The 19,446-nt window shown below is 40.7% G+C and overlaps 1 protein-coding gene across 1 annotated transcript in view; it reads right to left on the reverse strand.

The window, feature by feature from the left end:
- Positions 1 to 19,020, reverse strand: part of LOC124260882 (basal body-orientation factor 1-like) — a 28,910-nt gene extending 9,890 nt beyond the window's left edge. Inside the window, 4 exon segments of the mRNA XM_046695206.1 lie at positions 5,506 to 5,715; positions 15,829 to 15,952; positions 17,979 to 18,095; positions 18,871 to 19,020. Coding sequence (XP_046551162.1) covers positions 5,506 to 5,715; positions 15,829 to 15,952; positions 17,979 to 18,095; positions 18,871 to 18,914 — 495 coding nt within the window. The 5' untranslated portion in view covers positions 18,915 to 19,020.
- Positions 19,021 to 19,446: the final 426 nt, after the last annotated feature.

Below are 19,446 nucleotides of genomic sequence, written 5' to 3' on the forward strand. Positions count from 1 at the left end.
GGCTATAGCTTGGCCAATCTAATAATGTTATATTTTGGGTCCAAAACCAGGCCTGTGAATGCTTTGAACGATGTTTTTGGTCGTTGTCCTGCTGGAAAATCCAAAACTTTCCATAGAACACGTGAGCAGATGGAAGTAAATGTCTCTCGAGAATATCTGTGTACCGCTCACTGTTCATATTCCCTTCAAATACACAAAGGGGTGTTGCCCCTAACACAGATATGACACCCCACCCCACACCCCTATTTCGAACTGTACTTTGGGCGATGATACAAAGGTTTTTCAGTTTGTTTGGTCCAGAATTTCAGTGTATTAGGAAACAGCCACACAGAACTTTCATCTGAGAAAATCACATTGTCCCAGTTAAAATTTCTACGCTGTAACCACCAGTTCAACCTTCGCTCCTTTTGTTCAGCTTTCATGATCGGTGATGGAATTCCTCGACTTTTCGGCCAACCCATTGCATGCAGCTCAGTTCTAATTGTCTCCTTACAGACAGCAGCAGTTCCTCTATCAATCATATCCAGCCTTAAGTTTTCTAAACTCCTTCGTTTGTTTTTAGAAACAAGAATACCAAGCCGCCTCCTGTCACCGACAGTCAATATTCTGGGCCTACCTGCCCTGCCTGATGCTCAATGCCATATCCATTTGCAATATTTTTCAAAACACGATAAACAGTGGACAAAGGGATGCCTGTTCTACTTGAAATCACTTTAGTTGATCTGATGTCCTTGTTATAATACTCTAAAATCAACTTCCTCTTCTCTAAATCATCCATACTGAGGATCACTGAAAATGTTGTCTGCTAGCAAGTAAACAAAGGGGAATAACTCTTCACAAACCAATGAAAAAGGATTAACAGAGTTGTCTCTCTTGAATGAAACCAAGCAGTTTGATAGCTGGTCAAGGTTGTTTATACTAGAAATCCAATTAAACATTGGAGACAATTTTTCAGCCTACTTCTCAACTTGACTCAAGTAAAATTGAAAATATCAGGAAAAGCTTTGACCAAACATTTCTTGACACACAGGATCCTTCAACATGTCCACCCGATGATAGGATCTGTCTGGACACCTTTGATTCTTTCACTGAGGGTGAGATAGCTGCACTCATCAAACGGTCAAAAAAAGACATTGTGTCTTCTCGATCCAATGCCAACTCGTCTCCTTGATGACTTTTTGGAGACTCTTTTGCAAGTTATCACGAAACTAATCAACTTGAGCTTAGTTAATGGTGTCTTTCCAGAGGTGTTCAAGCAAGCTGTGGTAAAGCCATTACTGAAGAAAGACAATTTGGATATCAATACTCTCAAGAATTATAGACCTGTCTCCAACCTCTCTTTCCTTTCCAAGATCCTTGAACGTGCAGTTGATGTCAGACTCAGATCCCCTATCTCTCTTCAAATGATTTTCTTAATAGATTCCAATCAGCCTATCGTCCTAGGCACAGTACTGAGACCGCACTACTTCAAATTCTCAATGACCTGAAATGCCATGCAGACTTGGGTAATGTGTCACTTCTCCTCTTGCTTGATCTCTCAGCGGCGTTCGACACGGTCAACCATCAGAAGCTCCTCAGCCATCTTCAGGATGACTATAACATACAAGGGGATGCATTGGCCTGGTTCCATTCCTATCTGAGCACGAGGAGTCAGTCAGTGCTTGTCTCTGAAAGCATGTCTGAGTCAACGATCCTAGAGTGTGGTGTACCCCAGGGCTCAGTCCTTTGGCCGCTTCTCTGTGTTGTACACAAACCCTTTGGAGAAGGTCATTGATAACTTTGATGTCCATCACCACGCATTTGCAGACGACCTCCAATTGATGGATTCCTTCAAACCAGGGGATGTACAAATAGCCAGATCAAGAATGAGTCAGTGCATGAAGGCAATTAGTTCATGGATGATGACAAATGAGCTGAAGCTCAATGATGATAAAGCTGAGGCTATGTTGATTGGCACATCGCAACGTCTGAAAAGGATAAACTCTACGGACATCACAGTAGCCAACTCAGATATCCCACTTTCATCCAGTGTATGAAACCTAGGTGTTTATCTTGATCCTTGTCTCACCATGGAGCAACATGTGAACCATCTCTGTAGAGTAGGCTACTTCCATCTCCACTCTATTGGTAACATCCACCATCTTGTAACCACAGATGCTGCTAAAGTTCTCACTCAGTCACTTGTTCTCTCCAGGACTGACTATTGCAATAGCCTACTGTTTGGAATCTCCAATGATCTTCTCTTCAGACTTCAAAAACTTCAAAATGCTGCCACCAGAGTTGTCACTAAAACATCCAAATGGACTCACATAACCCCAATCCTCCAGAGTCTGCATTGACTGCCGGTTGAAGCCAGAATTCATTTCAAGATCTGCACTCTTGTTTTCCGCTGCAAACACGGCCTAGCTCCTCCATACCTCTCTGAGATGTTGTCAACATATATGCCTGCCCGTTCTCTCCGCTCCCAGAATCAACATCTTCTCTCAGTTCCCCAAGTTCGTCTCAAACACTTTGGCCATAGATCATTCAAATTTGCAGCACCAACCCTATGGAACAGTCTTCCTACTCCCATACAAAATGCTTCATCCTTAGAAGCATTCAAATCGGGACTCAAAACCTTACTCTTCAAAAAAGTCTACAACCTATAACTGCGAAATATTCTCATGGTCATTTTGACGAATTGTCATATCTTCCTCTTGAACTCTAGTGACTCTTTTTATATGTAGCGCTTTGAGCATGCTCTGGATGGACTATGGCGCATAAGAAATATCCATTTATTATTATTATTATTAACTGGAAAATGTAAAGGAAATCATCTTGAATGTATTAAAGTATGCAACTATACTACCCATCAAAAGTTAAGACTCACTTAAAGCACTCACTATATGTAATGTATAAATATGTGAATACATCGAAGATGAATTTCTCCACTAACTTGGGGGAACCAACTGCAAACCTTATGCAGATGAATTGCATGAGGATAATGCATCAAATTGCTGAAAAGCATGTGCAAATATCGTGCATGTGAACAGTTGCGTTTTGGTGTGTAGTTTTGTTAAGAATTCACCAATTTTCACTGAGTTTCATCATTTATTGAACTCATGACAATAATCTATTCAACGTTACAAATTTGTTTTACAATACCTCAGTTTATGTGTAAACAGTACCTTTAATCAGTAAGGGATATATTGCAAAATCTAGTTTAGAACAGTTGACTGAAGTAAGTGGCTACATTTACACTAGTGAGTCTAAACTTTTGATGGGTAGTATATATCTAAGATAAAAAAAATTTGAACAAGAAGACATGGTCATCAATATCCCCCACCACAGTGTTCTGTTCCTATTTGGTTCCTGTTTTTTAACTCCACCACAACATTCTTGGAACTATTTATCCAAATAAGGTGACTTTTCCAGTTAATTCCTTCCCAGTGGGTCGAGATTATTAAGACAAGTGTGATTTGAGTTCCAGATCCTTAATAATCTTTGCCTGAAAGGATGATTGTGAGAGCTTCCTCTTAGTCCGGATGTTGGTTTCTTGGTTTCTTGGTTTCAAAACATCACTTCAAGAACGACAATACAGAATCTTCATATACTTCTATTCATTTCTTGTAGATTATAGTCAAGTTCATTGCCTTAGTACAAGGAGATTCTATTAGATTGACTGCAAAACAATCAAACAGAGGTAAATTTAGTAGCCGCAGTCAATGTTACATTTGAATGCGAGTTTTACACTTCTAACATGAAAAATACACTTTAACATTATTAGAAAATGAAATGCCTAGCACTTTGAATATAGCTTATATTACTGGACATGTGTAATATGAAAATTAAATAGCTTTGTAAATAATAACACACCTTTTATATACTTGAGTGTCAAAATCAGGGTCCGAAGCACATCAAATCAAAACATGTGAGAACACAAAACAGAATTATCTCCCTTGGAGAAGAATGCGTACAGCTTATGAAATGAATTGAATCGAAGGAGATTTTTGTAAAAGTACACAACGGATATTAAATATAGGTGCATCTGGCCACTGCATTTCTGAAGCAAATTCCTCCTGATGAAAAAACAGGTGTCATGGCATCAGGGAAAACTACATTGATTGCCCCCAGTTTATGTGCAAACATATATCTGGCTGAACTATGATCTGATACATCTGCTCTAAGTTCCAGACCATATAATGATTTATACTCCTGCTCAGCTGAGTCTCGGCCTGTGTAGAACTCCATGGAATGAGACCTTTTATCCTTGTGGTCAGATAACAAAATCTTAGTCTGTTCAGCCCATGTGTTCCCTGATGTCCGTGTGGCTCATGCAGTCTGAGCTCTGACTAGCTGATCTTTTTGGAGAGACTTCTGAATGGATCTTCAGGTCCATGTGGTCCATGTGGCTTGTGTGGTACATGTAGTTTCATGGTAGCTCTCCAAGAGTGATCTCTCTCTAGAAAATATGTTCTGCTGTAGCATGTGAAGAGCTGGTAGAGGATATCACTAAATCCTCCCAATCCCTGGTGCCTGTACAGTCTGTACATCTAGTGGGTTCTCTTCATAAGTGTTCTAGTAGTGGTGTGATCCTCCATGCCTAAGCTCAAATGATGTCATAGTTGCTGACAGTGCCCTGGACTTTGACTTTGCTTAAGGGGTTTCTTAGATGGGGGCAAGAAAGAGAAAAATTCCAAGAATGGCTTCAGTGCTGCGAAGAGGGCCTCCTTCATAGCATATATAGGCGATGAACATATCTCCCTTATTACTGGCTCCCCCAAGTTCCACTGTTTGTCTGAAATCTATCCGGACTCAAGGGGGATTTTTGCAGGTGTAGGAGTCCAGGTTTTTTCAGTAACTTTTTTACTTGATCTTTTTATAACCAATGCATATTTCTCAAAGGCTTCAGGGGAAAGAGTTTGACAAGCTTCATAGTGAGATACAAAAGAACATGGTGTGGCCAAACATCCCCAGCAGTCAGAATGTGGATCTTGTGGGAGCATTAGTTTACCATAGGCATCACACAAGTCTTTTGTACCAGATTGGGAAGCTGAGATGAATCTAGATCCTTAAGATTTACTCATTATAATAGAGAAATGAATAGCCAAACCTTTGAAGAAAGTGGAAATTTCACAAATGTGAACATGTGAGCCACAGGAAAATTACAAGGTATTCCCCACACTTCCAATGGGGTCTTAGATAACTTTCATGGAGAGCATTTGGTGGACCATAAGGAAGGACTACACAATCATTGGATTTTAATTTTTTTTTATCTTTATTCAAGTCAACCTGTGGATTCAGACAAGTTTCTGCAAAAAAGGAAATTTAGTGTTAGGGGAGAATTCTTGGATGTTATGAATTTGGTGAGTACTGATATGGTACTGATGAAAGGGGAATATTGAGCACGGCAAAGTTTCTGATGACAGAAATGTTAGTTTGTACTATTCTGTAATTAATCTGTCTCTGTAATAATCTGGGTCAAATGAAGCTGAAAACAGATGACAGATATCTTGACTGACATACCTCATCCAGCTCCTTCTGCATCTGACCCCGCCGCCGCCGGAACTCCTTGACCATCTTCAGTTCTGACTGCATGAGCTCCACCTCACGCATCTTCTCCCCCAACTTCTCCTCCAGCTCATTGATCTGCTTGCTGAAGTCTTCCACAATCACCTCCTTCTCCTTGCGATGCTCCTTCTTCATGTCTCGCATCTGCTGTTGCAGACGTTCCAGCTGAAATATATACAGTTGTACTACAGATGATATACTAATAACTAGAACAGATATATCTGAATAATGGCATACATGAATACAAAGTTATTTGGACAACTTACACACACACTGCAAAACTGACATCATAGACGAGTAATATAGACTACATACAGGTGACGGAGCTCAAATATACATGTTTGTCATGAGACAGGTTCACAAACGTACACTGCGGTGAGGACAACATATTGGTGACAGAGCAGTTAAAATATAAATGTTTGTCATGAGACAGGTTCACAAATGTACACTGCGGTGAGGACAACATATTGGTGACAGAGCAGTTAAAATATAAATGTTTGTCATGAGAAAGGTCCACAAATGTACACTGCGGTGAAGACTACATACAGGTGACAGAGCAGTTAAAATAGACATGTTGGCCATGAGACAGGTTCACAAATGTACACTGTGGTGAAGACAACATATTGGTGACAGAGCAGTTAAAATTGGAAATTTCACAAGCACACGTAGTGTGTAAAGTGAAATTATAATTTCATTAGTAAACATAGTAGATGTGATATTGGTATCTTCATCATGATATCCGGAAGTAGGCCATATTTAAAGCTAGCGAAGTCTCGCTGTGCGAGATCTCGCGAGGCAAATTACCCATAAACCCTTCTTCATAAGGGACGAAATTAGAAAAGAACACAGAGTAAAGGAAAAACATTTAATCAGATCATACAGATCTATTGAATTAGAACTTCAAACGGAAAAACCCTAGATGGGGTCAGTGGCCACAAGTCATCCAGTGGAGCCTCCTCTTCCTGGCCAGCTCCGGCTGTAGTCCAGACCCACAGCACTCAACTGTAAGTAAAGAGCATAGCATTATCAGCTATGACTTGGTTGAATCACTCAGATCAATCCAAAACTGTAAAATATTAAAATCCATTAAGATTGACATAAATTCAAAATGTTTCCTGGAATGAAGTTAAATCTTAGCAATGCAATAACTCTGAGAAATGCCAAACAATCTAGGCAATTCAGGGTGGGAGACAGGGTAGGGGAATATCACATCTACTATGTTTACTAATGAAATTATAATTTCACTTTACACACTACGTGTGCTTGTGAAATTTCCAATTTCATGTCATAAACATAGTAGATGTGATATTGGTAGTTCAAAGCCCGGTAGTGTCAAGTATCTTTGACAAGCAGTTGCCACTGCTGATAGTATTTCTCAGATAAAAGGTTCTGAAAGTAGAGGCCTTGGTCCAGTTTCCCAACTTCAAAATGTCTGTGACAGAAGCACCTTTGGCAAATGCCTTTGAAGCACTAGCTCCTCTGACAGAATGAGCTTTGTAGTGTGAAGTGTCAATATACCACCTCGCTTCATAAGATTTGTCACCCATCTTGCAATACTTGGGGATGAAACCGGTTTATGCGGTTTCACATAGCTCAAGAGAAGGCTAGACCTACATTCATCTCTCCAAGGTTCTGTGCGCTCTAAGCACACTCTAAGGCATCGAACTACACAGAGTGCAGGGTCCTTCTCATAGGCACTGAAACTCAAGGGATGAGGTTTTGTTCCTGTCTTAGTCACCTTGGTTGGTTTAATCAGGGTAAATTCTACTTCAGTGCCCCTGTCTACCATGTGTCTGATATCCAGGGAAGATAACTCTGAAGACCTGCTAGCAGAGGTTAGCATCAGAAGCATTGTCAACTTCCCAGACAAGTTTTTATCCGACAAAAAGATATTATCTTTCAATTTTTTCAAATATTGCAGCACCAAATCTACATCCCAGGCCACTGAGTATCTGGGCTGAGGAGGATTCTGATTAAAAATCCCTGACATTAATTTCCTGACCAGTGGGTGCTGACCCACATTATAGCCCTCGATAGTGGGGTGAAAAGCAGACAAAGCTGATCTAGCTGTATTTATGGTCCTGTACTGACTATTCTCGTGGTACAAGTGAGTGAGAAAGTCTAAGATAGACTCCACAGAGGCTGAAAAGGGATCAAAACCCCGTTGATTGCACCAGCCAGTCCACCTATTCCAGGAAGCATTGTAAGCCTTTGTGTGCCGGTCGCCATTGGCAGGAGAGCAGCTGTGTAGTCGCCTCTGAAATTCCCTCTGGTCTTGATGCTACGCCTGAAACCTTCCATGCCGCTAACACCAGAGTGTTGTTTTCTATCAGTGGATGAGGCAGGTTTTATGGGAGTTTAACAGATCCCTCATCTGTGGGAGGAGGATTGGCTTTGTGACCGCCATCTCCAAGAGGAGTGGATACCAGGACTGACCTTGCCACACTGGAGTTATTAAGACCAGCTCCGCTTTGTCCTTTCGGATCTTCCACAGACACCTGCCTATCAGTGAGAACGGGGAAAGGCATAAGGAATCCCCTGGTTCCAATTCACTAGAAACGATCTGTTGATTGTGCAAGGGGTCTGGCCTCCAGCTGCAGAAAGGCTTCATTTGGAAAGTCAGTCTCGATGCAAAAGGTCCATTGAGAAGGGACCCAGTATCTGGTTGCATTGAGCAAAGATGATTGGATTGAGCATCCAATCGCCGAAGTCGCTTGAAGTGGCGAGACTCCCAGTCCGCATGAATGTTCTCTACCCCTGGCAGATAGACTGCTGTTAAGAACAGACGGTTCTGGAGACAGAAACCCCATATCTGCTTTGTGATCTGCAACAGACTGACTGATTTTGTGCCCCAAATCGGGTTCACATAAGCCATGGCTGTCTGATTGTCCACTTGGACCAAAATAGATTGATCTTTGATCCCCTTGCAAAAGGTCAAGAGTGCCAGATGAATTGCCTTCAGCTCTAGAACATTTATGTGCATACTCTGCTCTATCTCTGACCAGCGGCCTCCTGTTGATCTCTGGCCGCGGTATTGCTCCCCATCCCTTTTTGATGCATCTGTCTGGAGAATTACATCTGGATGAGCTGCCATGATTGGCTTCCCCGCTGAAATTGGTGAGGTTGGTCATCCACCACTTCAGTTCCTCCAGACAAACCGAAGGCAGTGTAATCATTGACTCAGTAGCTCTGAGAACTAAAAGCCCCTGCTCAATGCATCTGCAGGTAACGCACAATGCAGTTGAGCGGGTAAGATTGCTCTCATTGTAGCTGACAGTTTTCCTATCAAACTTGCCAGTTGTCTAATCCTTACCTGTTTCTTTCTCATCATGTGACGACAGGTTGCTACAATGTTCTCTACCTTCTCCTCTGGTAAGATCAGAGTACGATCCACTGTGTTTATCTGAAACCCCAGGAAAGTGATCGACTGGGTTGGTGACAGAACTGATTTCTTCCAGTTTATGACAAAGCCTAGGGACTGGAGGAGAAAGATGAGGGTGTCCCTGTGTTGACTCAGCAGGGTCGGCGATTCCGCTTATACACAAGATATCGCCCAGGTATATAATCAAGCGGATGCCTGCTCGCGCCGCCAAACTTACCACTGGGCTAAGAAGTTTTGTGAATGCTCTTGGAGCTGGGGCAAGTCCAAATGGCATGCATCGAACTGATACAGAACACCCTTCCAAGAGAAGCGGAGTAGCTTTTTCATGTGGGTGCCATTGGGACGCTGAAGTAAGCATCCTTCAGATCCAGCTTGCAAAGGTAGTCCCTTTATGCGGATCAAGTCCCTTAGAAGATGTAGTCCTTCCAACTTGAAGTGTTTGTAAGGAATGTGAGCATTGAGGGCCTTGAGATTTATGATTGGCCTCTGCCCTCCATCCTTCTTGGGAACCATGAACATAGGACTTAGAAACTGATCCGAGTCCATCGAAGCAGACTGGGGAACAACCTCTATCACATGTTTGCAAAGCATTGATTGGATCTCCTGGCTCAAGGCTAACTGTCTTGTGAGCTTTAGTTTTGGTTGAAACACGCCGATTCTGAATAGGTTTTGACAACAGAGGAATCTCGAAACCCGAAACTGTCTGAAGTATCCATGGATCTGAAGTGATCTTTTGCCAGTTTTTTAAAAAGTGTACCAGACGACCCCCTATGAGGGATTCCTTGTAAAACAGAAGATCCAGGTTTAGCTCTAGAATTGCTGGGATAACCTGTAGATGTAGCATTGAGGAAGGAGGAGCATTGTGGGAACAGACGTTGCTGACATTTGACCCACCTGATATAAGAGAGTCTGCGATTCGACCGGACTGACCGGCTCTTCCTCTGCCTCTGGAAGAGTTGCCTCTGAAACCTCTGTTGAAGGAGGGCTTGATGGAATGTGCCCCAGTAGATAGTCTTCCTCCTGAGGGCATTCTCTGAAAGGGCTGTCTATCAGGGTGACTGGGCCCTTGGTGTCTGAAAGTAGGTCTGCGAGAGCTGAACGCCTCTCAGCATCAAATATCAATTTGGCTTTGGTCTTACGCTTTTACCTCCTTCAGCATGACGCCATAAAAGGCATCTCCGAAGAGTCTGCCCTTAGCCTCTGACAAGGCTGTGTCATGCTTGAGAATGAGACGCTTTAGCCTTCTTGACATCCTTAGAAAGTTTAGCCAGAATGTTTAGCCTTCTGTTGTAATTCATGGAGACATTAGCCTGACCGATAAGACAGGTGGTTTTCTACCAATTCCAACAGCTCAAAGATGTCTAAATCATGGGGATTCACCTCTCTGCGGATCTTATCAAGGTTATGCCACAGGTGACATAGAGGCCCCATGGAATTCAGAATCCGCTTTTGAATAAATTGAAGGGATTGGTCAAACTTTTTTCTAATCGACTTTCCTTAGCCTCAAAGAGGTCGTCCAGATATGGATCCAGAGAAGGTGTCTGAAGACATTCCTCTGAAGGACAGGGAGATCCTCTAGAATATTTTCTTCTAGTTTGGAATCCTGGCAGAAGACAGAGAAATTTCTCTGAGTCTGTCGAGAGAGTATCGCGGGAGACACCATTCTGATGGGTCTTTGGCATCAGCTAACGAGAAGGGGACGTAATCATCGAAAAGTCTCTATTGTTCCTGTTTTATTGATTACCGGTTTTGACGAACGACCCCTTTATCCCCACGCTGATTAAGAAAGCAGACTCAACGTGAAGATTCGGGTCCGAGCTTACATCGCCGAGGGGAAGATTCTGATCCTGAATCTGACTCAAAGTCAGAAGCAGAAGCCACCCGCGGCGCTAAATTCGAGCACGCTTTGTGCTGATTAGAGTGGCTATCCAACCCCAAGTCTCGCTTGTTGTCCCGACCCGATGGTTGGGGTTGATGGGACTTGCCCAAACCATCCACGTGGTTTTTCGACATATCATCGGTTGCAGATGTATGCCTCTACGGGCACATTTTTCTGCTTAGGTATACCATCTAGGTCCTGTATGGACCCTTTGATGGAAGAATAGTTATTCATACCAATCTATGCAAGTGAAAACGATCAAAACTTACGGAATGGCCGGCTCACGTGTCTATCTACATTGAGGCCATGATGAAGAAGGGTTTATGGGTAATTTGCCTCGCGAGATCTCGCACAGCGAGACTTCGCTAGCTTTAAATATGGCCTACTTCCGGATATCATGATGAAGATACCAATATCACATCTACTATGTTTATGACATGAAATTTAAATGTTTGTCATGAGACAGGTCCACAAATGTTCACTGCGATGAAGACAACACACAGGTGACGGAGCTCAAATATACATGTTTGTCATGAGAAAGGTTCACAAATGTACACTGCGATGAAGACAACACACAGGTGACGGAGCTCAAATAGACATGTTTGTCATGAGACAGGTCCACAAATGTTCACTGCGATGAAGACAACACACAGGTGACGGAGCTCAATTAGACATGTTGGCCATGAGACAGGTTCACAAATGTACACTGTAATGAAGACAACACACAGGTGACGGAGCTCAATTAGACATGTTGGCCATGAGACAGGTTCACAAATGTACACTGCGATGAAGACAACATACAGGTGACGGAGCTCAATTAGACATGTTGGCCATGAGACAGGTTCACAAATGTACACTGTAATGAAGACAACACACAGGTGACGGAGCTCAATTAGACATGTTGGCCATGAGACAGGTTCACAAATGTACACTGTAATGAAGACAACACACAGGTGACAGAGGTCAAATAGACATGTTTGTCATGAGACAGGTTCACAAATGTACACTGTAATGAAGACAACACACAGGTGACAGAGCTCAAATAGACATGTTGGCCATGAGACAGGTTCACAAATGTACACTGTAATGAAGACAACACACAGGTGACGGAGCTCAATTAGACATGTTTGTCATGAGACAGGTTCACAAATGTACACTGTAATGAAGACAACACACAGGTGACGGAGCTCAATTAGACATGTTGGCCATGAGAAAGGTTCACAAATGTTCACTGCGATGAAGACAACACACAGGTGACGGAGCTCAAATAGACATGTTGGCCATGAGACAGGTCCACAAATGTACACTGTAATGAAGACAACACACAGGTGACAGAGCTCAATTAGACATGTTTGTCATGAGACAGAGCTCAAATTGTAACACACATGTAAACTGCGAAACTGGATAAAAATGTACCTTGCAATATGGACAGTATACTGGAAAGAGCTCTAATATACATGTCAATTGTGTTTCAGGAATTGCAATACATAAACAACACACAGATAACATTGCTGAAATATACACATTGTGATACAGATGACATACTCATGTACATTGCAATACACAAACAAGATACAAACACACATATGTACATGGCACTGTAGACAACATACTGATAACAGAGCTCTGAGATCTGCACTTGTACATTATGGTAAAGGCATGAAAATGTGTATTGCAATATACAGGTAATACTACAAACATTGCTGAAATATTCACATACTGCGACACAGATGATATACTCAGACCTAAAAAAAAAAATGACCTGGGTGCTGTTCCACTAACCGATCTTATCTAAGATCAATCTTAGCAAGTTACGCCAATTTTACAATCGTCTTAGCTAAAAGTTACACCCGTTCCACTAACCGATCTTAGGCCGATCATAGCCGGTCCCGATCTTACGATCCGATCCAAGCTTAGATCGAGACTCTTTCGTGCAAGAGATACAGGAATGCGAGGCACGAGTTATCTCCCTTTGCATAGTCTAGCAAATGATTGAAAGTAGTTTACGAAGTGAGTTTAGATTTCACGCCGCACTCAGCAATAGTCCAGCTATATGGCGGCGGTCTGTAAATAATCTAGCTAAGATGCATAGCGTTCACTAACATGAGCGTTCATGTTAGTGAACGCGCTATGTATCTTAGCTTATAAATACTCGAAGTCTGGACCAGACAATCCAATGATCAACAGCATGAGCATCGATCTGCGCTAAATGGGAACCAAAGACATGTGTCAACCAAGTCAGCGAAGCCTGACCAACCGATCCCGTTAGTGGCCTCTTCGACAGGCATGGGTTATTGAAGTTTAATATTCTAACCCAGGCCTTCATGGGTATTTTTCCAACCAAGTGTAAACGTGGAGAAAAAACCTAGAGCAAAATATTAGGGTAGTGAGCACCTTGGTTTCAGGTGCAAGTGCGTGTGAACGCTGGGTATCAAGCATAATATAATAATAATAAATGCATATTTATAGTGCCTATTCCACATCCTTGGGCATGCTCAAAGCTGTGTAAAGATAATTTACTTTCGAGAATATTTACAGCCGAGATTATAAGTAATATACAGAGAACAGGTTTTAAGTCTGGACTTTAAAATGTCAATTGTGTCAGAGCTTTTAATATGTGCCTTAACCTTGTCAATAAGAATAAACAAGGCGTGGTCTTGAATAACACGCCGGCCTGCCTTTAGAATCCCACACCAAATATGCAGTGAAATCAAACATATTTGTATCTTTTGCTTCAGAACATTGTTCACTTTTACGGCTGTCCCTATTCTTAACCATGACGTTGCAATACTGTTGTACAAATGTGTTATACCGACACGCCGGTTGTGTTCCCCATGACGACAGTGGTCAGACTGGCCTGACATTTGTAAGGCTTCAGTGCAGTGTTTGTTTACATCACAGAAATATACAAATTCATTTCATGGGGGAATTTAGGGGACGCTCACGGTGAAATGCTCGCTCTTATTTTTCACATAGAATAGGAAAGCCACCATTTTGGTTTCTCTACGATTGATTTTAGCTATCCTAAGTTGGTCATGAGCAACTTAGACTTTGAATCTTAACTTTACGATTGACTTAGGTAAGATTGGTTAGTGGAACGGTATGCCGATCGTAACGTCACGCTAAGATTGGGATTTTAGGGGTTTACGATTGGCATAGGGCTAAGATCGGTTAGTGGAACGGCACACTGGTTCTAACTTCTATTCATTCTCTTCCCAGGGAGGTTACTTGTCATATCTTCCTACGAACCTCTGTTCTAATACGGCCATATTTCCCGGTTCTCGTAAAATCCCCAGGCGGCAAAAAATCGAATTATCTCCCTTGTTTCTATCCACTCAAAACACATGTTACATTGACTTAGATCCAGCTTGACTAATACAAACAAATGTGGGGCCACAAATATCCCTCCTCTGCCGGGGACATGTGTTGATGTGACACACAAGGCATTTAATGGCAGTGTATGAAATAAGGCCCGTCCGACCGCCCGAGACAGGCTAGATTTCTGACGGACACCAGGTCTAAATTTACAGCTAGCCAGCCCGACGGTCTGGTAAACATTTTAGATGTTCCATACATCTGACTAAATTTACCATATTCGGTCAGGTTAAATCCATTTGGGGCTGGTAACACTTTGAAGTTACCAGCCCTGATGTCTGTTAATGGCTAGCTTGTCTGTTGTCAACGAGGGCGATGTAGACGCCATTGGTCCACTATTACATGATTGAGTTCTGTCTAGAAGAAACGTTTGAGCATCGTGCAGGAGAAGAGGTTCTAGTTTTCCCGAAGCATACAGAAATTACAGAGACATTGTGAATGATCACTTTTGAAACAACATCGCTGATTGCACAACTAAATCTGATTGCAACCAATCATGAATCCTGAACACTCGAACCATGAAAGGGCCGTATTAGAACAGAGGTTTTGTAGGAAGATATGACAAGTAACCTCTGTGGGAAAAGAATGACTTCTATTGTGACCCTAATTTAAAGTACTGATCCTCACATTTCTTTCAGTGGTACTTGCTGATCTTGACAAAGAGCACACATGAAACACTGCTTAACTTACTTACATAGCTTTCCAAGAAAAGCATTCTTCCATGTAACTCCCAAATATGAATGAGATCTTTACAGTTTGTACCACACTAAGTCACAATCTGTAGTTTAACAAGCAGTTTTCTTAGAGTGCAGATACACATCTGACATCTGACAGCTGTAACTGGATGACTTTGTGTAAGATTTTTGTTTATTTTAAAATTTACATCCATCCTGTAATTTAAACAGACAATGTTTAGTGCTGCCATTTTAACATGATCACTTATGCTGAATGTGACAACAGGTATTTTCAAGCGGGTGACATTCTGCACATACTGTGGTTGGTCTAGCCTCCTGTACTAAGAAACACATATACAGGTAATAGCAGTTGAGGGCTTAGTTATTTTTTTTTTTTAAATATGTCGTTACTATTGAAATCAATGGGAAAATATTTGGTGTTGTGTAACCTATAGGATATTATGAAATACAATCTGTTAATGTCCTAGAAATTATACCACTATTATGAAATTAGGTATAACCACAACAATATCATTATCAGGCCTCATCACAGGGCTGGAACATACTCTTTTATTACTCACCCGATGAAGATATCACTGTTTAATAATTCAACAATGATAATACACATTGTGTAATAACATCGTGTGATGGCGGACGTATAATGGTCTACATGCAGTCTTGACGTCACAATGCTAATACTTCTGTCACAATGGAATTAGACCTTGCTTGACTCACGGAAAACTGAGAGTCATCACGCTGTAGGCAGTTTCTATCTATTTATGTTGGAGGGTAATAAACAGAATACTAAACTAGCTTCTGTGAAATACCATATTTATTATCCGAGTTAATGATTTGGTATCAAACGAGTGAAAGCAAGTTTGATACCAAAGCTTTCACAAGTTTAATAAAAATGATATTCCACGGAAGGCTGTTTAGTATCCTCCGTGTATACTGCAACAATTACCTACCTGTGTATCCTTGTCCTGGTCCTGTTTCTTGAGGTAGGTGATGACATCGATGGTGTCTTGCTCTGTCTGTAACATCTGAGTCTGCAGAGCGTCATTCTCCAACATCAAATGTTTGGCATTGTCCCTACAAAACATTACCAAGTTCAAAATACACAAATGCAAATGCAGATCCTGCAGTAAATCACACAGTAAGTGGGACTTCATTATTTTAAGTGTTTCAGAATTGTTTGAGTCTGTGTTTGAGAATAATCTGCAAGCGTGGTGAGTTGGATGCAAACTTTCACAGTATGCCAACGAAATCATGTCAGCATCGTGTAGTAGGAAAGCCAAAACTCAAGATGTGACTTGATACAAGGAGTATTTACTCCCTCAAGTCTACTAGAAACTCACCCCTGATGATCCGGGTTTACTAAGAATTGGCCTTCAGGAACCCATGCTTGTCGTAAGAGTTAACTAATTGGATCGGGTGGTCAGGCTCGCTCATTTGGTTGACACCAGGGTTTTACACAGACTTTTAAAAATGGGAGTCATGGTGACTCACCATATTTATTTTTGGGAGTCATTTTCAATATTTGGGAGTCATGAAAATTTTAGTATTTCTTTGTGTTAATCATTCTCTGTATGTAACTATGTCACACCACAAAATGAAACTACAGCATTGTTCAATTCAAACAGCCAGGAATACTGTCTCCTCTGAGTTCTCTGGAACAATCTGACAGCTTTGTAAAAGTCAAACTATCATCGAACAATATCATTTTTGCTTATCAAATTGATTTTATTGAACTGAATTGTGAGGGCCACCCATAAAACTTGCGTCAAGCTTGACTCGTATGATAATATTTTGAGAGTCATTTACAAAATTGTTGCATCAAATACGCAGGAATCGCGTGTTATGTAAAACCCTGGTTGACACATGTCATCATATCCCAGTTGCGCAGATCGATGCTTATGCTGTTGATCACTGGACTGTCTGGTCCAGACTGGATTATTTATAGACTGCCGTCATATAGCTGGAATATTGCTGAGTGCTGAGTAAAACTAAACTCACTCATTCACTACTGGAAATTCATAAATCAGCATTGACCAGTTCTTAAAATTATGTTGTCGAAAATACTGTTTCAGGTCATAATTTGTGCACTATTTACTGCATATAGGTGTGGTTCCTGTCATTCAATTGGTAAAAAATATCAGTTAAGAAACATAGGCATGAACACGGAAAAGGTTAACTTGTGTATGTTTTCTTTTACATTTTATCCATATTTTCACACATTCCACTCACTTAAATATTAACAGTATATTGGCAATATCTTTTGCTTATTTTGCAGAAATATGCAGCGTATTTAGAACTTCGATGCACCTCTGCACAGAGAATGCACTACAGAACACTTTCACCTCCAATAAAACTGGCTGTGTAACATGTTTCTTCAAATTATTCATTAGATCAATCAAGCTGTATTGGTTGAGTTTACCAAGAAAAAAAAGAGACAAAAAAGGAGATTTGTTTGATGTTCATGTTGTTACAAAACTAGTCTGTCATACAGACCCTGAAGCAAATATATCCAAGAAAGCCCATGCAAATCTAGAAAATGTGGCAAGTCTAGATTTCCACAGCTTCTAAAACAAAGTTTTCTACTGTTCGATGCGACATCATTTAAACTTCCACATATAGTACAGACAGAATCTTTGGATTTTGGAGAATATAAGTAACTATAAGAGATCTAGTTGTCCAGCTATAGGAATATCAAGAGATGCTACCCTTAGCTGGTATCCCTGCTTGCTCTCAAATTAGATTTGGAGACACCTGATAGTCATTCCCCCAAAACTGCCCTCACCCCTGACAGTAGGACGGGGAGGTGTTGTGGGCAATAAATATTCCTGTCACACACAATTTCAGCAGTAATGGGTGATAAGAATCTTTATACCAGTTGTGAAATTCTAAGAAATTATCCCTCTGCAGATGTGTTTAGTCTCTGAAAATGAAGAAAGTCTCAGGGCTCCTTTTCATTATATTTTATTTTTCTACTATGAACTTTTTTTCTGTAAAATATGTTCATTTCAGAGACTATTCGTTAGTCTATTATAAAACACTACAGCATATCTAAGTGTCATATCTTAGTCAAATGTATCAGAAAGCCAAGTGAATGACTTACCGAAACTCTTGTTTTGACTTTTCAGCCACATCCAACCTCGCTTCCCATACTCTTGAATTTGCAGCTGCAATCGCAACAACTGATTCATTCTTCTTTGTTTTCTTTGATCCCTTCTTCCTGCAACAGAAATACATAGCTGGTGATATGATTCTCTTGAGAAATTGTTAAAGTTGCAGCAATTTCCAGTCTGCAAAATATTGGTTGTTTTTTACATGTGTTAGTTGAATTAGTTGATAATGGTCAAGTGTATGACTTTTTTTATAGTTTGTTTACATATTGTGTGTATGTATTTTCAAATATTGTGCTTGACACACATTTATTAATTTAGACAAGTGTGGCACACATTATTAAACAAGATTGCACGAACATGTGGTTTCTGCAAGAGAGTCAAATCCTAAAACACACACCCCGTATTCCTGTCATTGTATAAACAAAGGTGCTAAATTAAATTTTCAATTGGATCGATGAGTTTGCGTTTTAATTTTGTGATGTCCTTTTTGGTATATTCTGGGGATATTTGCTGTCCGTGGCATATACTTTTGCTCCAATACTGTTATACAATTGCCAATTTATACATTATCATGAAACTGCATGAACATGCATTGAGTGTAGACGCATACAGTATCCCAATAAACTATGCATACTGTACCGTATTAACTTTTTAAATGGTATTTTCACTCAAACCGAAAGTTTTAAACTGGACACAAGTCTATTTTTTCAAGTTATCATTACATCGATACTAAACATGTCCTACAATACCGCAAAAATAATTCTGGTACATATCAGCACATACCGGTATTTATTTTCTCAACTCCGTAATTTGGCGTAAATGCAAGTTTTTAAACATTGGTCATTCGTGTACCATTCATGTTCAGGAAAATGAATTATTTACCCCTTCTTTCCCTTTCCTTTGCCCTTTTTGGATTTTTTCGGCATGTTGGCTTGCTACGTATGGTCTTTCCTACAACTGGTTCAACTACTTGTCAAAACATCTCTAAGAAGCAACCTCTTCGCGAGTGGAGCCAAGATGGCGGCTGATTGTTTACACTGTCATGGAAACAATGTTATCGCGCATATGAGATTTATGAAAACAATCCTAATAAACAATGATTGTATTTTAGAATTCACTTATGATATTTTAACGAAGCTCTAAATATAAAGATATGGGTATGTACAAATGTAAATTCGTTCAAATGTGAAGGTTGTTTACGTTTCGGGTCAAGGTCACCTATATTTATCGGTAAGCATGATGTGTCAAACGAACATTCGCTTGCACAACTTTGCAGGTCGGGTAAGAACTTCTTTTCAGCCGAATATATTTTGTGATACCGGTCTTATCTTATCTTTATCACCAGTGGTTATTTTTGGTTTGTTTATCTGTTGATTACTAACTAAAAGAAATATCTGAAAGTGGTTCTCAAAATGCCATATGAATCACGATTCGTTGACTCGGTCTTTTTGCTCAAGT

Source organism: Haliotis rubra, unplaced genomic scaffold, assembly GCF_003918875.1.
Source record: "Haliotis rubra isolate DU_JTF1 unplaced genomic scaffold, ASM391887v1 Scf78, whole genome shotgun sequence".
Lineage (NCBI taxonomy): Eukaryota > Metazoa > Mollusca > Gastropoda > Lepetellida > Haliotidae > Haliotis > Haliotis rubra.